This window comes from Diabrotica undecimpunctata, chromosome 7 (assembly GCF_040954645.1).
Source record: "Diabrotica undecimpunctata isolate CICGRU chromosome 7, icDiaUnde3, whole genome shotgun sequence".
In the NCBI taxonomy this organism is placed as follows: Eukaryota; Metazoa; Arthropoda; class Insecta; order Coleoptera; family Chrysomelidae; genus Diabrotica; species Diabrotica undecimpunctata.
The window spans coordinates 102116361-102135849 of NC_092809.1; the positions used below are offsets into that span (position 1 = coordinate 102116361).

The window sequence follows — 19489 nt, forward strand, 5'->3', positions numbered from 1 at the left end:
GGACAAAAAAACACACTTTATATCTTTTAGTTCTTTTTAGTTGGGAGAAGAGGGTGCGTTGTCCAACAGCATGGCTGCTGTTGGATGAACAGAATACTGTTCATCCAAGCACACTTTTGATGACGTTATCAAACTGGCAGAGAAGAAAAGTCTCTAAGGTTTTTGAACACCCTAGGTTTTTTTGACTTTCTGATAAATCTTAGAGGGAGTTTATGAGATCCTGTAGTTTTGCTGTAGACTAAAATTGTCACTCTTTCCTTTTTCTTCTTGAATCCTGGTGCACTGTCTTCTTGTTTTAAGGCCAGAGTGTAGGTCGGCAACATTTTATAATTGGTACCTGTTTCGTCACAATTGTAAAGCTGGACTCCGGTAATTCCTTCTTCTTCTAGTAAGCTGTGCTTTTTGAAGACTCCGACAACTTCTGGTTTAGCAGACAGTTTCACACCACATATCTGTAGCTTCCGCAAAACGTACTGATTTTTCCAACTCTCCAACCATCCTTCACGTGCCTTGAAATCATTATCACCTCCTATTTCTTTGTTGAAGTGTAAAGTTTTTTCTTTTAACATAGGCCCTGACATTGGTAATCTCTGCGTCCTTCATTTGCTTGAACCAAAGATACAAACACTCACTGATATAGTTGTTGGGGGCTTTTTTCATAATTTTCAGTTTCTTACCCCAGTTATTGAAGCCTGCGATGAGCACCATTTTTCAATTTTGTTTCTAGATTTTTTCCAGTCACTACTACTAGTCCCTACTTCCATCTCAACAACAATCTTCTTAGCCGTTTTACCAGAATCTAGCCTCTTCAACGCACGAAACTTTTCTTTTATTGTTACATTTTTTTCCTTTTCTCGGCCATATCACTACGAAAACAATGGACAAACAACGATCACAATGTCAAGCAGGTATGAATATAAAAAATTTCACGCCAATAACTGTCACTACTCAAAAGCAAACAAAGACTGAGAGCAAACACAGACCGACAGTTGGGACGTATAGAAAGGGCGGAAGAAAGTCAAAAGAGTCAACTTAAGATCACAGACCCCGCAAAACATACACCCATGCGTAGAGAACTAGGCGCGGATCCATTCATATCTTCTTTCGCCCGTCGCACAGTTCTAAAAATTTATTCAGCCCGCCATCCGGGTATGGGGAAGTCCGGATGTGACAGGTTCCAAATATGCACGTCAATAATATGCACAAAAATTTATTTTATCAATAATTTGCAGAAAAAATTTAACAAAACACACTATGGATTTTATTTTTAAATGTTCGTTGAGCACAAGAAATTGCTAGATTATTGTCATCATAAAACTCAAAAATTTTACTTTTTAAAATGATCTGCGAAAAAATACAGCCTCTAACCAGTTTTCCCATTTTTTCACCAATGGTTGTGGGGGAAGTGGTGTACTAGGAAGCCTGTCTTTATACAGTTGAACTCTTAATGGCGCATCAACAAAAATTTTTTTACACTCAAAATTAAATCATTGACGCATATTCTGGGATGCAGCAGGAAATTAGCCAATATAAAACCCTTTTTTTCAATACATTATAAAAAATATTTCATATTTTGCGACCCTTGTCATATGATTAAATTAATTAGGAACATTTTTGGAGATAAACCTCATACAATAATCGACGAAGATGAAAATTATATAAATTGGAACTATATAAAATATCTTCAAGAGTTACAAGAACACGAGGGTTTACATTTGGCTAACAAACTTCATAAAAATCACGTTAAGTTTTTTAATCAAAAAATAAAAGTGCGTCTAGTGGTTCAACTTTTAAGTGCGTCTGTTGCCGACTGTCTTTCTTGTTTAAATGAATTAAAGATAAAAGAATTTTTCGGTTGTGAAGCTACTATAAAATTTATACAGATTATAAATAATGTTTTTGATATTTTAAACAGTCGTTCAGTAAGAACAAAACATTTTAAGAAATCATTATGTGATAGCAATAAAGAACAAACAAAAAAGTTTGTACAAGAGGCTATTACGTACTTCTCAAATCTTAAATTTGATAATGGACAGTTAGTAACCGATTCGGGAAAAAAACTGGATTTTTGGGAGTTATCGTCTCTTTAAAAAGTGCTCTTGGGTTGTACGAGGACATTGTTGTTCAGAAAAAAAATATTACATTACCTTTCTTTGTACAAAGTTAGTCAAGATCATGTTGAACTTTTTTTTTCTAGTATAAGATCAAAAGGGGGATGGAATAATAATCCGACTGCCAGACAATTCACTGCTGCTTATGAGGTTGTTAGTGTGTAGTGAAATTCGATCTGGTGGTTTAGGAAATTGTGTTCCATTGGACAATATTCCTATTTTAAGTGGTTCAAGTCGATTTAAAAAACCTAAGTTGAATATTTGTTCACCTGGAGCTCGATTATTAGAAACATTTTATGAACAATTTTTAGAAACTATTTGGAGCGAACATGACTACATAATGAATTCAACTGTAATTAGCGGATGTTCCATTCAAATAATTACTTACATAGCAGGTTTTGTAGCCCGAAAATTGCAAAGTACAATAAAATGTGTAGATTGTGTAGATGCATTGTCTGGAAGCAAATTAAATTATTTAAACTCATTAATTACAAAAAAAAATCAAAGAGGATTAACATATTCGTCCAAAGATGTGATTGCAATTTGCAAAACATCGGAAAATTTTTTAAGAATAAACGAGCAAAATTTGGGAAAACCCAATTTTATCTCTATTCTAAAAAATAAAATCATGTTCAACTGCGTTCAATTTGAACAATATTTTTGCAATCTACAAGAACATATTTTAGGGTGTGCTTCAAATCATATATATTTTTTAATTGAAGCAATAGTGGATAAATATTTAAACATAAGATTACATTTTATAACAAAAAAACAAAATGAATTTGATAATGTTATTTGAAATAAATATAACAAATGAATACTGTTTAGTGGACAATAAATCAATCATTCAAAAAGTTGTTTGCTTTTATCACATCCCGTAATCCTAGTTTATTTCGACCTATGTATAAAAGTTCGACAAATTAAAAGACTGTCATTTTTTTAAATCTTTTTTGTACGTCTTGCATAATGTTATGTAAAATTAATAAAAATAGAAAATTAAACTAACATTATGATTACTATTATTTGGAATTTAATTATGTAGTTTTATATTGTTCTTATTGGCCTAGGTGATACGCCACTGGTACACGTATTTGGTGCTCACTCGGCTTCACTGTTGTTATCGTTGCGGTCACTCCTTTGACGAGTAGTTCTCTAAGGTCCTCTGGTAAGGTAAGTCCGACAGAAAGATTTGGGAGAGTTTTTAGCGCTAAATGCGGACGGGCCGAAACTAATTTTATTTAGCTGTAAATTTAAAACGTAGGTTCTGAATTTTAGGAGGCAAATTAAAAAAATATGCTCTGAATTTTAGACGGCAAAATTCAAAAAGTATATGCTTTCAATGGAAAATAAATATAGTTATGAAAAAAAAATAAAAACTTATTTGATGTCAAAAAATATATATTCTCTTTGTCCAAAAATATAGATATAAATATAGATCATATATAAACTTACGCATTTTTATATATAAATGTACACAAAATAAAACAAAGATATCCATCCTGACACTTCTTGTTTATTTGTATAATTTTAATTTTCTTTGGTAAAAAGTGTTGGCAACAAATGTGATGTGACTGCAGTGTTGCTAGAGTTATGTTATTTCCTTAAACTAACAGTAAATTCAAACTTAGCTTAGTCAAATCTTGGCTACTTTATAAACTTTACAGTAAACTACAGTAGTAAGTTTGTAATTTTTACAGTGTAACGCGATAGTAATTATAACTTGCGGCGGAATAAGACACAATTATGTGGCAATGTTTACATTTACATGTAAATACTTATTTATTAAAATTGTAAAATTCGCAACACTGCAACTGTCTTCTGTATCATTCGGAATTATTCGAATCCCACACGTTTTTAATTTGTTTATTTTAAGAAATTTCGGAAAAACCCACTTGCTTGTTTTTTAGCCTACTTTAATTTGAGTGGTTTCTCCTGCTTACGACATCACCAAAACTGAGGATTACCATTTTACCATTACCACCACAGGGAAATTATTCCAGCGAAAGCTATCAGTGGGTTATTTTAGTTAGTAGTTACATTATTTTTACATGTATTACAATAACTTTCATCTTAAAAAATGTATATACATGAATTATTAGATGAACCCAAAAGAAAATTATGCAAAATTCTTGACAAAGATAATAAATGGCTAGTGCTAGGAGGTGTTCACATGAAGTATGATGTTACAGATTTGGAAGAAATAAAAAGGTCAGTAAAAGAGGGTGCATCTATTACTTCAGAGTTGCTAACTGTATGGGGCCATCAAAACCACACAGTATTAGAGTTGTTTGTCTTACTCGGTCGCATGAAGCAGTATCAAGCAATGATGGTATTAAAAGAATTAGTTGATAAAAAGTATCATGTACTCATTAAAGACAGTGTGGATGAATTAAATCCTGTGGTTCGTCAAATGCTTCTGGAGAAAAAGAAAATTAAAAACATTGATTATAGAATACATCCCAATAACTACAATGGCGATTCTGAGAAGATACTGAATACTAAACTAGTTCCTCGGCTACCAAAAATAGTAAGTGATGAAAATAATGAAAGTAGTAATTTGCTTCTACCTAAATCTCCCGTTAATTTGATAAGATCCAAAATGTATACAACCTCAGATATATCAGTTGTAGCAGAGTCACTTGGGGGACTGCCATCACTTCCCTATGAAGAATTGCAGGCATCTACTAACAATTGGTGTGAAACCACAGTTCTTGGAAAGGGTGGCTTTGGGAAAGTATATAAAGGTAAGTGCAATTTAGATATTTGCTAATATTTGTTTGTTAATTTTTCCAATTTCTATTATGGTGTTTATACCATATGGTGTTCTATATTGCTATGGTGTTTTTGTATTCAGTTGTGGATTTTTTCTTCAAATAATTTCTTTCTCTATTGCTTTCCTATTTTTGAAACTATTTTTTAGTATGATTCTTGATTTTAATATAATAGCATAAGTAGGTTTTTATAATTCTCTGTCTGTTCCTTTCTGCCACATGAATTACTCCTCTCACTATGTTGGAATCAATATAAATTTTAGGAATTGATATTTAGACTTTTGATACCAATCAGTCGCATATATATATATATATATATATATATATATATATATATATATATATATATATATATATATATATATATATATATATATATATATATAGTGGTAAATTTAATTTTTATATGTTTATTGTGAAACTAGAGTTTAGTAAACCATGGATGTATGTGTAGAAAAAGGAACCATAAACATTTTACAGTACTTTTTGCACAATTTTTTTTTAGTTGTAAATATCTGCATCAACCATGCATGGTTATTAGCAGAATAATTATTTTGTGTAGAGTAAGTACCATGTTACTATGTTAAGTTGGCTCCATCATCTTTATTAATACAAAGATGGGAATTTTTATTCTTTATTTAATATAGAATTATGCATTTGAACACATGACCTTTTACAAAGTAGGTTAGCACTCTCCCTCTAAGCTATTAAGATGGTTTGCACAATATTTGGGTTTTTACAACTAGAGCAACAGTATATTTATTAACAAGAATTTATATCTTGTCGATTTTGTAGATAATACTAGTTTGTTTAAACATGTTGGCTATATTTTTGAATATTTTAGGTACTTGGAAGTGTACACAAGTTGCAATTAAACGCCTCGACCAGAAAGATCAAAAGGAATATGGAACAGAACAAATAAAACAGTCAATAACTGAGCTGCATTGTCTAAATGCTTACAGGCATGATAATATTCTGCCATTGTATGGATACAGTATTGGAGGTCCACATCCTTGTTTGATTTACCAGTACATGGCAGGAGGATCTCTCGATAACAGACTTCGAACTAGAGATCCTGAGAAAGTGTTAAAGTGGCCATCAAGACTGAATATTGCTGTTGGAGTCGCAAGAGGTAAATACTAAATACAATATTCAATTAATAGACTAGAACATTTTAAATTAATTATCATTAATCAATATGTTATATTTAGTTCTGCTATTAGTATTGCTAGTGATAAATACTTTTCACATCTTCCATCTACCTTTGTCATTTCATTCAGTTCTGACATAACTTATTTTAACATGGCTTGGCCTATGTATTTATCCAGGATATTCTACATCTACCTATGGGGCTCTGTTAGGTTAATCCTTTATCTGTCTCCTGTCATCAGCGTTTTTTTACACGATTTTAATCTTTTCTCTTCTATATAATGTTAATTTTTCTTTTTCTTGTGGTGTTCTTCATCCTATTACCTCATTTCTTTTTTATCAATTCTAGTTACTTGGTGGCATCTCCTGAGACCATTACGTCTCTTTTATAACTTATTGCTGTTATTTTGTTTATTATCAAATTTTCTGCGCATTATGTCATAATACTTCAAACCAATGTTTCATAGACCCGTCTTTTGTTTTCTTACTTGGTTAGCTATCCCACCAAATCTGTGTTTTTGTTTTCATGCTTAAGTGTCTATTTTGCAACATTTTATTCAGTTATCTATTTGCTGTTCCTGTAGACTTTGTTTGATATCTTTTTCAATTGATGCATTTCCCTTATTTTTAAGGGGTCCAAGTAGTTGCATGTATCCTTCCTTATGATAATTTCATTGCAAGAGTGGTACTGCCAAAAAGCTGTAGGGTTGTGTACTCTTCAATAAAATGCTGTGAAAAAAGAATACAATGAAACTATTTTAATTCCTAAATTTCTAACAATTTTATTAATCATATTACAATCAGACAAGCGAGAGCTGGTGGGTTGCGTGTAGAACAAATTGAAAAGTGGAAGGGATTGCTCATTTCTATTGCTGTCGACTGGGAGTTCACATCGAAGCGATTATTACTAGATTTCTGACAGTGTTGTCAAGCATTTACATTTTTATTTGAAGTGGCCCCATATTATAAACTATTATTTATATTTATTAAAATGGCAAGTGTATTAAAGGGCAAACCTTTGGGATCTCAAGCATGACAAATAATTTTCAATGTTTTTAAGTTTACAACCGGAGAAGGTAATACAGATAAAGTTTTAATTTATTTAAAAAAGATACAAGAACATGTAGCTCACTTAACAGGTAATTATAATACTCATTTTCAAAATAAATTCAGATTTAAATAATTTAATTTAAGTTAAGTTACAATCAATAAAATTCCAATAAATAAATAATTACAGTGCATTAGATTACGAGTAAATAATAAGTAAACAATGGATCAGTTAAATAGTAATTTACAGTTCACTATTACTATAATCTAGTTATAGTTATCATTTATTTTAATTATAAATTTAATTTTAATTTAATTATAAATTTAATTCAAAAATTGGTCAAAACTTTTGGATCAATTGCCTAACATAATTATATGGTAAGTATGCAATGTATATCTACTAATGTAATTTTCTGTGACTACGACTAAGTACCTCTCCTATCTCTCTTAGAATAATTCCTTTCCTATTTTCGGGCAGTCACCCGCCAGCTCTCGCTTGTCGGATTGTACATAATTAAGCTTCTTCAAAATATTGTAGTAAATCAGTCAAATCACTCAAATTTTCCTTGTTCGCCCATCATACTAAGGTATAATAAACAGGAACACACAGTTTTCATTTTCCGTCGTGGGAATCACTCGATTCAATTAGAAATAAACATTATAAATTGGACAGGCCTTTGTCGAAATTAAAGTTAATTCAAGTGAATGATGTGGAAAGAAAAGTCTCTGCTCACAATCTTTTTATTAATTAATAATTGATGCTATGTTTCTGTGACCAATTTCAGAGTTTAAAGATTTTTACTCCATCATTAGGCCTATGAAACTAATAAATGGATCTGTATAATGAACATATTAATCTATAGATGTTATAGTAAGTTTAACCACCATAAATAAATCTTCCACCAGTTATCTATTTTTAAAATTGTTTAAAAACGATGGACACTAACATATTAAAATAAAATAATTAACATAATTAAACTCACACCACTCAATGTTAAAATAATTTTTTGTCCAGGGGATTTTTTGGTGTGTTTGCAAATCTTGTCTTAAATATGATCTTTTTAAACGATTTTTAATGGTGAACTTGGGTGAACTTTCCGCAGGTAACCATTTCATCACTAATTAAAGTGAGTAAACGGAAGACAGAAAAAATAAATTTGATCTGTAATTTTTTAAAAAATATAGGCAAAAAAATTGTTTATGTGGATATGAAGTGACATTTATTGTACTGTTTTTTTCTATTGATTTACAATATCGCGTCAAATAGGAACTCTAGAACTTCTAAAAAAATAAAGAAGAATAAACCTTCGAGGAGACATTAATTCTGTCATTGCACTTGCAGTTCTGTTAAAACAAATATAACGGCACAATTAAGTTCTGCTTCCAAAAATTGAAGTCGAGAAAGAAAAATATCGTTCACCAACATTTAATCTTATTTAGAAAGATTCTTCTGAAGCTATTTTCTTGTGGCATTTTAAATTAATTACTATTTAAATGGGAATAAGCCACAATGAAAGGTTAAAATACGTTTATTGACGTTTCAATTTCCACTTCGGAAATCGTTCTCAAAATACAAACATTAGTTTGTAAACACTAATGTTTGTATTTTGAGAACGATTTCCGAAGTGGAAATTGAAACGTCAATAAACGTATTTTAACCTTTAATTGTGGCTTATTCCCATTTAAATAGAAAGATTCTGTTAAAGAAACTTTTACGGAACGAAAAAATTTGAAAATGGACATAGCGGTACATACAGAAATAAATGAAAAGGGCAAAGGAAACGAAATAATAGAAGAATATGTGAAAAGACCAAAGAGCAAAAAGGGAGTGTCTGCAGCAATAAGAAAAAAATATAATAAATATGTCAGTCAAGGATTTAACAGTCATAAATGAAATAATCAGTGTAAATATGACTTTAAAAAGACAAACATTCATTTTAGAAGCCGCAGTTAGAATGCAGTGCAGGTAAGATAGGCAACATATTTCTTACGGGAGAACGGAAGACTACGTTGCCGGTCTGCCCCTAGCGACGCATCAGGACCGGATTTAAGAATCATAGTACTGGAATATATGTGCATACAACAATTGTCTACAGTTGTATAAAAGACTATCATTATTGTTTCAAATAAAGCATGATTCTGTCATTGATGCATATATAAGAGAGTTACATTACCAAACAATAACATGAAGAAAAATACTATAAAAAAAGTAAAATATATCAAAAATTCATTGTCGATAGCTTATCTATATTAATCAATTTTCAATAGTAAACACATTCTTTGGGAAATAAAGATCATTAGAAAGAAAGTCATTAGAAGAAGCGAATCAGTTTTAATCTCCAAGTATGACTCTTACTGTGCAAGTAAAGCATGTGTTGTTAAATGTATTGAACTATCATCTGAACTTAAAAAATTGTGACAGGTTGACTATTACTGTGGAAAAAGTTTCGAAAATGTGTGGTGTGAGTGTTCGCAAAATTTATGACATGCGCGAAGAGGCCCAGCAAGGCGAACTGAAACCGGTACAAAAAAGAAAGAAAAACTGTTTCCAGTCTAATCCACATGAGAATACTTACGCTGAGAGAATGAAATCTTGAATAAAGAAAATTGTACATGATTTTTTTTTTTGGAAACACCACCAACCGTCGACAGCATAATGAACAGAGTGAAGGGTGATGAGGACCTACCAGCTTTTTCAAAAACTACATTTCGTAGGGTACTAAATGACATGGGTTTTGAATATGGTAAAAGAGGTTGTGATTCGATAATGATGGAAAGAATAGATATATCCTGGAGATACAAGTACCTCAGACAAATAAAAATATTGAGGAAGAAGGATAATGTAAACCTTGTTTATACCGATGAGTATACGGAAAGTAGTACGGAAAAATATGGCGTTCAGATTTTGAGACCTCCGCCTTACCATTGCAAGCTGAACCCAATTGAGATGGTATGGAGTCAAGTGAAAAGGTATGTGGCTTCAAACATCGTCGATTTTGAAGAAAAAAAACGGTAGAACGGTTGATAAAAGAAGCTTACCAACGCGTACCGTCCTGATTTCTCAATCTGTCGCCAAACCACCACACACCTACCACTGTGCCGACATGAGCGGCATCGCTGCGCGCCGTAAGACCAACACTGCATTCTAACTGTAGCTTCTACTATAGTGATAATTGGAGTATATGCCCCTAGCAATGACAATAAAGGAGACAAAAAAAAGATCAGTTCGAAAAAACACTAGAAAACGTAAATAGTGGGAAAGAAATTGTATTGATAGGAGATCTTAATGCAAGAACTGGAAGAAAGGATAGTAATGAAATAATAGGACCATATGGAGAAAATGTCTTGAATTATAATGGAACGAGACTGGTTCACTTATGTGACCAGTATTCCTTAAGAATATGTAATAGTTTCGTTAGACATAAAGATGTACATAAATATACATACTATACAAATCCAGTCCTCAATTAAAAATCATTAATAGACTATGTAATTGTTATACATGAGTCAACGATCAAGGTTATAGTACTTTCATTCTATTTCCATATCTGCTTTCAGTCGATCAGAAAATAATCTGATTAACAGTCTGTCTCCTTCAGTCTCTCATATCTTTAATATTTGTATTACTCCCTATTATTTTATTATTATGCTATTATATTATCGATTTTAATTGTTTCATATTTTATATCCATGTGCATGTATATATTTATTTGTGAGTTTAAAATCCATTGGTGATCTTTAGGTTGTGGAATTTGAAATTGTAGAAGTCCTTGGTACAGCCACTTCAACAAATTATATCACAGAGATAAATAAAATTAGTGTCCAAAACTGATTACCAAATAATAGACCTAACAATTTAAGAGACTGATATATTTGTAGACACTTAAGAAATCTTAATGGGTGTAAAGAACATATATTATTTACACATTTAAAAAATTGTATCTCAAAATAAATAATTTATGCAGTTTTCTTGTACAATTTTTACTATGTGTATTAGTACACTAGTTAAAATAAAAACCTTTCTTTTTCTTTGCCCATTTAACTGTTTTCAATGCTGCGACGTATCACCTTCAATGACCTTAAATATATCTTAAGTGTAATTCAAGAGATAACCAAATGTTTTACATAAACACCCATCATGTACAAATAATTTACTCAAATTAGACGACTTATTGTGGCAAATCAGTGGTGTTTCAAGATAGTACCTATAGTTTGAGGACACAAACATTTTTTTCATGCAAATTTGAAATTTTGATACGATCCGAACAACGATTGTTTTATTTAAATCACAATTAAGTTTTCTATATATAAACAAAGAGATTTTGATGTTTACAAAATAAAAATACTTAATTTTTATATACAAACATTGAGTTGACAAATATATTATATTAACTCTTTCATTTCAACTAAGAAATCGGATAGATTGCCACTGTAGGATCTGATCGAGCATTTTCCACCTGAAAAGTGAATTGGAGCACCTGCCACTAGTCCATTCGGGTTGAAAAAAAGGCCTAATCTTTTGAGGCATTCTTTCTTTACAAATTTTTTCGCGCTGTCGATATTTTACGAGTTAAGGTGGAAAATAGTGGAAAGAGGGAGGGAAACATAATTTTCAAATTATCTTGTTTATTGTTAACTTTACGACATGAATATACATAAACAAAAATGGAGAGAATTATATTTTATACAATTTTGATCTCTCTCATTTTTTTGCTGAAATCAATATTTAACCCGGCACTACACGCGCCAAAAAACTTACGTTGTAACACGCGCACGGTCAAATCGACCCTATACATAGTTTCTCGGCATATATACTTTTGACAAGACGCATAGGGTTTTCGTTTTTCTGTTCTTTTTCGACGAGCAAAAATGACAACTACCAGGAACGTCATACTGGCTATGTTGCGTAGATACCTCCGGGATATCCAATATTTCTTTTATACGACTTCTCATAGTTACTGGTAATATAACTATTTCTCGACGACATTCAAGTTGCGGTGTAATGAGAGTTATTGCTAATGATTTCAAAAAGTTTCGGAGAGTACTATTAGTATTGTTATTTTTGTCAGCAACGATATGGCTATTTATTCCAGATATATTCAAGGAAGTAAAAAATAATGTTAGAGGTCATCAGCAACTTTTTCGTAACACAGAGTAACTTCCTTTTAGCTCATCAACGGTATCAACACCTCTCTTTCTTGCATTGTAAAATGTAATCATTGTTGGCTTGTATGCATCGCCACTTTCTGGATCAATCTCCTCTTTGTAATGCATTGTTGACAATAATGTAACTATTTTGTTTTGCTTGGGCTTGAAGGATACAAAAAGTCATGTCTTCGGTGAAACCAAAAATGCTCGAAGTAACTTTACGCTCCTTTAACTTTGCAGTAAAAATGTCAGGAATTTCTTTTTTATTTTTGCGAATTGTGCCCGTAACAGTTAGTTTGTGTTTTTTTAGCAAATCTAAGGCTAAAAGTATCGACGTAAACCAATTATCAAAAGTTACATTTCTTCTAATTCCAGAAATTGGTTTAATTAATCTTTGTATTACTGAACTATTGTCAATTTTATAGGCCCCATGTGGTTGAGTCCCAACATACACCTCTAGAGTCTAGATTATAGGTGTAATATGAACGTGGAATCAACAAGCGCTAATAGTTTGATTACATACTTTGCAGGTTTATTAGGTATATATGTATTGCCGAAATTCACATTTGCCGCGAAATGACTCAAGCATTTCATCAATTGTCACAAATTCACTTAGAGCATAATTGGCTTTGCATCGCTCAACAAATCCATCAACAAATTCTTTTATAGGAGATAGCTTATCGTATTGTTTCCGTTCCTCTCTATCATCAAGATCGTCAAAGCGAAGCGCTCGCAACAAAAATTGAAATCGATTAATTCCCATTTTAAGATGCAATATTCGTTATAAAGCAAATTACTGAGAAATCACTAGAGTATAATAGACCAGCATTTCTGTGTCTGATTGACCTAAAGAATGCGTTTAGCGACAGAGTAAGACTCAAAGATGTAATTTATCTTCGTTATAATAGAGAAGTTCCACTAAATATTATAAAAACTATCTAAAACATCTACCAAAACAGTAAAATGGAAGTCAGAATAGATGGACAACTTAGAGAAACTATAGAAATAGATAGCGGAATAAGACAAGGGAACTCATTGAGCCCCATGCTCTTCAATTTAATTATGGATGAAATCATAAAAAGTGTTAACAAAGGAAGAGAGATACAGAATGGGAAACAAAGAAATAAAAATACTCTGTTACGCAGACGACGCAATATTGACAGCCCAAAATTAAGATAGTCTGCAAAGACTGGTCCACAGATTTAACATAAGAGCAAAAGAATTTAATATGACAATCTCATCTCAGAAAACTAAAACAATAGTATTCAGCAAAGAACCAACCAGATGTAAAATAGAAATTGATGGCATCAGTATTGAACAAGCAACGGAAATAAAATACCTGGGAATTACACTGCCCAGCTATGGAGACCTGGACAAAGAAGTGAGAGATCAAGTACAAAAAGCAAATAGACTGAGATGAAGTCAAGAATTTATAAAGCCAGTGTAAGACCAATAATGACATATGCCTCAGAAACAAGACCCGACGCAGCCACAACACAAAGGCTACTGGAAACGGCAGAGATGAGAGTACTGAGACGAATTACAGGAAATACGCTGAGAGATCGAAAGAGAAGTGAAGAAATTAGAAGAAAATGTAACGTACAGTGTATAAATGAATGGACACAAAATGGAAAAAAAGAATGGAATAACCACATAAGCAGAATGTAGGAGACCCGTGTCGTCAAAATAGCAAGAGATAAGTCACCAATCTGCAAAAGAAGTATCAGACCACCGCGCAAAAGATGGAGTGAACAGGCAGAATTTCTTATAAAGTGGAAGAAGAAGAAGAATTTTGCTGTCGTCTTCGTAAGATGTTCTTTAAAGCTTACCGCTCTATCGAGTGTTACACCTAGGTATTTTGGGTGTTTAGTGTGGCTGAGGAGTCTGTCCGAAGCCTAATTGCGTAACAGGTTTGTTGAGAAAGATTAGAACTTCTGCGTCGCGTCATAATAATGTTAAAACAAACAAATTGGCGAGCAACCTAAATCTTTTTTCACAACAAATTACAGACAACATAAAAAATATACTGTAGTGACATATTAACTCGAGCTGGCCTTAGCTCGAATTTATTTGTGTTGAATTCCCGATCTATTAAAATGTTTTTAATATTGTTACCAAGCTCAGTCATTAAATTGGTAAAAACAATACAAATCATTTAGTTAGTAGTTTTGACCGACTTGACAGCTCTTGACGTGATACTAATTCCTAAAAAATACCCCTAAGATCAAGATTATTGTTTTTTTCGTAAACTTTTACGATATTTCCGTATAGATTATTATTATTATATTAAAACTTATTTTGCAATTAAGGAAATTTGCAATGAACTATTACCGCACAAAACGTGAACAGTGTCATAACCCGTCCACACTCTTTACATTCACTGGCGGGTAGCATAAGTCGTTTCGCGGCTAAGTCTAATGATTTTCGCGCATACTCGTATTAGGGAAATAAGCAAAAAAAGTACATTGTTTGTGACACTGACCGCTTCAGGCAAACGACAGTTGTTTTGAGTAGTATGGACGTCTATAAGAGGATATATGGACTTAATAGTCAAGCCGTCAGAGATTTGACCCCTAAAAATCATACGAACAAGCTGAATTTTACCGAGAATATCAATTTTGTGACCCCAAAAAAGATGCAAAAAAGTTTACCACTTTAACCCCCGGGCTTCCCCCTAAAACGCCCCTATTAGGGGGGTAAAAACGCAGAAAAATCGATTTACCAAGAATCTGCACGCCGTAGAAAAAATATTTCAAATAAAAAATGTAGCTGAGATAATTTTGAACAAAAATGTTTATTAGCACTTTTTGCGTAGAACGAACCGTTCTCTCAGAAACAATGCTTGCAGCGACCGGCGATTTTGAACAAATTAAGGTCAAAAACGGTAAATTTTTGCTTTTTTTGTTTATCAGCAAAAAGTGAAGCATTTGAAACAATAAAAATGAAATAGACAGTTAAGCTTTGATTTCGTTACAGCGAAGCAACCATTCGCTGATTGCATATTTCTGCCTCTTGGCTTCCTCAGAGCGAGTTCATGGTAAGCTCGTACTAGCTCTTAAGAGCTATGTGACTTGGTAGAGCCTATAATGCCATTAATATGACTAGATTTTAGTTTGGAAAGTTCTTTTGGGACACTATGCATACATAATATTAAATTTTTCATTCTTTTTAATTCACAAATACCTAATTTTAAGGAATCCATTTTTAAAACGTTTTTTTTTTCAACAGGTCTTCAATTTCTGCATACGAATAGAATAAATGGCAAACCGTTGGTTCATGGAGATATAAAGTCGGCGAATATTTTATTAGACCCTTGCAACCAACCACGCATCGGAGATTTTGGCCTAGCTCGCGAGGGTCCTCAGAGTCAATATACGTACATAAAGGTGAGCCGAATCCATGGTACTCGCCCCTACCTACCAGAAGAATTTCTAAGAGCAAAAAAGTTTTCCACCAAAGTCGACACCTACAGCTTTGGAGTACTGCTATTCGAAATCGCAACCTCGTTATCGCCTCATTCTGAACATCGAGAGGAAAAGTTCTTGAGGGATCATGTGGTGAATTATCCAGGTGACATTTTAGAGCTTAAAGATAAACGCGTAAAGGATTACGACGATTGCTTTAAACAGATACTAGAGATAGGTAAGATGTGTGTAAAAAGGTGGGCAAAAGAAAGACCTGAAATGGTTGCTGTACTGAGAATGTTGGAGAAAGTATCTCTAGTGGAATAAGACTTTTAATTTAAACTTTTAAGGCGCATTTACACATGCTTATTAAAATAACCTTGGTAGTTGTATGCCGTGTTGCTACACATATGAGTTTTTATTTACGTATACTATTTCGTAGTATCTTGTTAATTGACATGCTAATTTAGTTAATATTCTGGAATTTGTGTTTGAATATTCAATACGTACAGTTACTATATTTATAATGTAAACAATTGTGATCATGTTATTTATTTATCAACATCTAATTTAAAATACTGGGGTACAACAGAAAAAGAAAAAAAAATGATTAAAAGTGGATTAACTGAAGTTGTTCTTCATTAACTTCATTGTACTGTTTTTAAAAAACTAAGGACTGAATAAAGGATCTCGTTAGGAAGCAACAATTAATAAAATATACAGTACATTCAACCAATTTACACCTGTAAACGATTATTGGAATTCGCAGAAAACCTTTCGTTGTGGTAAAAGGCACGGCAAACTGCACAGGAGTTCTCCATAATCTTTTTTACGTATTTACTTTGTTTAGAATATTTTTGCCTGGATTATCAGTTAGAGTTAATTTCTATAAAATGAGGAGCAATAATTCAAATGGAATTTTAAATATTATTGTTTGTTTGGCTAATAATGAATGTATAAATATAATGGTTAACCTGCTGTAATTATTTTGTAAATAACATTATAATAGTGTACTTACTAATTATTTAAATTTATAAATCATCATCATCGTCTCTAAATTCACTACCGCTGTCATTATGTAACCAACTGGAAAAACAAAGCAAGGAACAGAACAGAATGGCGGAAAATCCTAGAACAAGCCAGGACCCAGAAATGGTTGTCGAGCTACTGATGATGATGATGTCATTATGTAAATCTATAATCACTGGATTAATTTCACTAATTTTATTTTCCCGAATCCACCACTATTCTATTAATTTTTCACATTTATTTACAGTTTTGGCCTATATTTCTGGAGCTACAGTTTTAAGAGCTTCTTGCCAAATTTCCCTAACTGCATCGTCACTGTATCCACTGCATCCAACGTGATTATCATAAATATACGTTTTACATATACCCCAGATGTGTTCGATGGGATTAAACTGGCAGTGATACGGCGGTAACCGTAGTACTTGATGTCCATAACTTGATACAATTTAGTCAACTATATAAACTGTTGGTTTTTCATTACATTTCGAAATTTCCAATAACTCTGATTTGAAGGAGTATTCCGGAAAATTGATATTATTTTTATAGATCACCTAGTTTGACTATGAGTATTAACAAAATAGGGATTGCCTATTGCATAGTAATGAAAATTATGCTGATTCACCGTTCCATTTTTGTGAAATGTAGACTCATCTCCAAAAAGCACACAATCGAAAAAAAAATCGGTCTCTTTGCACTTGCTGCTGAGACCATTGGCAAAAAGCTAATCTGTGTTGATAATAATCCACTGTCAATTCTTAATGTAATTGTATGCGGTAAGGTATGTTTACGAAGGATTTTTGCTGCCAAAGTTTGACTAATATCATGTTGACGTGAAATTTCACGAGTGCTGATGTGAGGATCTTCAGTAGTAGCTATTAGCAAATTATATTCCTTTTCTTAGAACAGGTTTGGTTATCTAATTTTTTTCATATACAACTGACCCAGGGCGAACAAAACGATCCATTAATTTTTTAAAAGCTCTTGCGTTTGCGTTCCTCCTTTCAGTATATCGCTCGTGATATATTATGGATGCAAATAAGCAATTTCTCGAACTTTCTCCTAATACCCACATCATATCTGTTAACTCTTCTTCAGAAAAATTCATATTTAACAATAAAGACAAGCCGCAGAGTTCGATTAAAAAGGTAATAATATGAAAACTGTCATTTTTCAAAACTATTTTACCTTTGTAACTGACACAAATGGCCTTTTACTTATTAATAACTGCGCGTCACAATCGGCAGTTAGGAATGTTTTATTAAAAATTCCTGGCTTAGAATACTGTTGATATAACAATCTAAAAATTGTTACATCAATTGTATATTATTTTGCTTTCTGTTTTGTGTGGGTTATTTATTGAATAAAAATAATCTTGTTATATTATTATACAAAACAAATTATCTTGTAGGAATTTTACGAATCTTTTATTTCATTAAGGAAATATGATATTTCCATAATATCACATTTATTGATACAGTCATTGCATATTGTTATGGTTTATATTTTTTGTTAGTTACTTAATAAAAATAATTTTGTTATATTATCACTCAATGCTCAATACTTATTTCTACTTATAAAAATTGAATGTGTCTCCGAAATTTGAAGAAAACTAAAAAATCTCAGAAAGTAATGAGTTTAGGTATAGGAAATGCTATATAAAAATGAAAGAATGTATATCATATATACAATATTTCTAAAATATAAAATATAGGGTGATTCATTTAAAAAATTGAGAAAATCGTAATTTTGTTTTGTCGTTCACCCTGTATACAAATTTTTGTCAATGATTTCAACTAAACTTAATTTAAAATCTACAATATATTGTTTACTTTATTATATAAAATAAATAATTGTTTATGCGTTACTTCTTTATATACATGGTGTTGATTTCATAGGAATTTCGAAATAAAAATGGTCATAACTTGTTAAATACTCTGTATAGTAATGCACACCCAATACAATAAGAACAAGAATTATAAGAAGAATACAAATTTGAAAAAATATATATGGTGTCCCATTTAAAAAATTGTATGTTTGCTATATCACGTGGTTATTAATCACCCTGTAGAATTCCACATATTTTTCTAGTATGTAGAATATCATTGTCTACATTTTTTCTAAATAAGTTTTTTGGATATTCTATACCATAATGGAATTATCAACCGATGTCGCACTAAAAACTCACCCTGTAAATGAAAACGTACGTAGGCCTAAAAATGAATATGACAAAAACAAAAACTATGGCAAACGTCTGACGTATGACTATAAATGGTAATGAGATAGAACAAATTCAAGAATATATCTACCTAAGCCAAATTCTGAAACTTGATAAAGGGAGCCAAAGTGCTCTTTACAAATAATAATTGATCTTTACAAATAATAATAACCCTATGTAACCTGCACCAAGATATTCCCGACTTAAAAAAAATGAGCCTGAATGGCCTCTCTGAGCATATCCAGGACCACAGAGTGACTTTCTTGAACCAATAAGCTGACTACATAGTCTCGACATCAACGTTTAATAATATTTTAATGCTATTTGTATTATTTTTATGTAAAGTTTGTAATTTATAGCATTTAAATTATAACTAAACGTTTGCGCCAATAAAAACTCTACATAAAATTGCATATCATTTAAATAAATTAACTGCAGCTGTTATTGGAGGAAGTAGCTGTAGTTGTAGCGCATCCTAATAATAAGAAATATAGCAACAACGTCTTACCTAGACTGTCAAGAGTTAGCGTAACCGCTGGAGGATTAAAAATATACTAGATTGTTGTCTCTAAAAAACTAGCAATCTAATATTTTAAAATCCTATTTGGGCAAAGC

The 19489-nt window shown here is 31.9% G+C and overlaps 2 protein-coding genes across 3 annotated transcripts in view; one reads left to right on the forward strand and one right to left on the reverse strand.

Moving 5' to 3' along the window:
- The window catches only part of LOC140445657 (uncharacterized), a 104799-nt gene that overhangs the window by 52880 nt on the left and 32430 nt on the right, over positions 1-19489 (reverse strand). The gene's annotated exons all lie outside the window — the stretch shown is intronic.
- LOC140445659 (serine/threonine-protein kinase pelle-like) lies at positions 3995-19056 on the forward strand. The gene is made up of 3 exons (XM_072537897.1): positions 3995-4855; positions 5727-6014; positions 15455-19056. Exons 1-3 carry the CDS (start codon positions 4189-4191, stop codon positions 15955-15957), a joined length of 1458 nt encoding a protein of 485 aa, XP_072393998.1. The 5' UTR covers positions 3995-4188; the 3' UTR covers positions 15958-19056.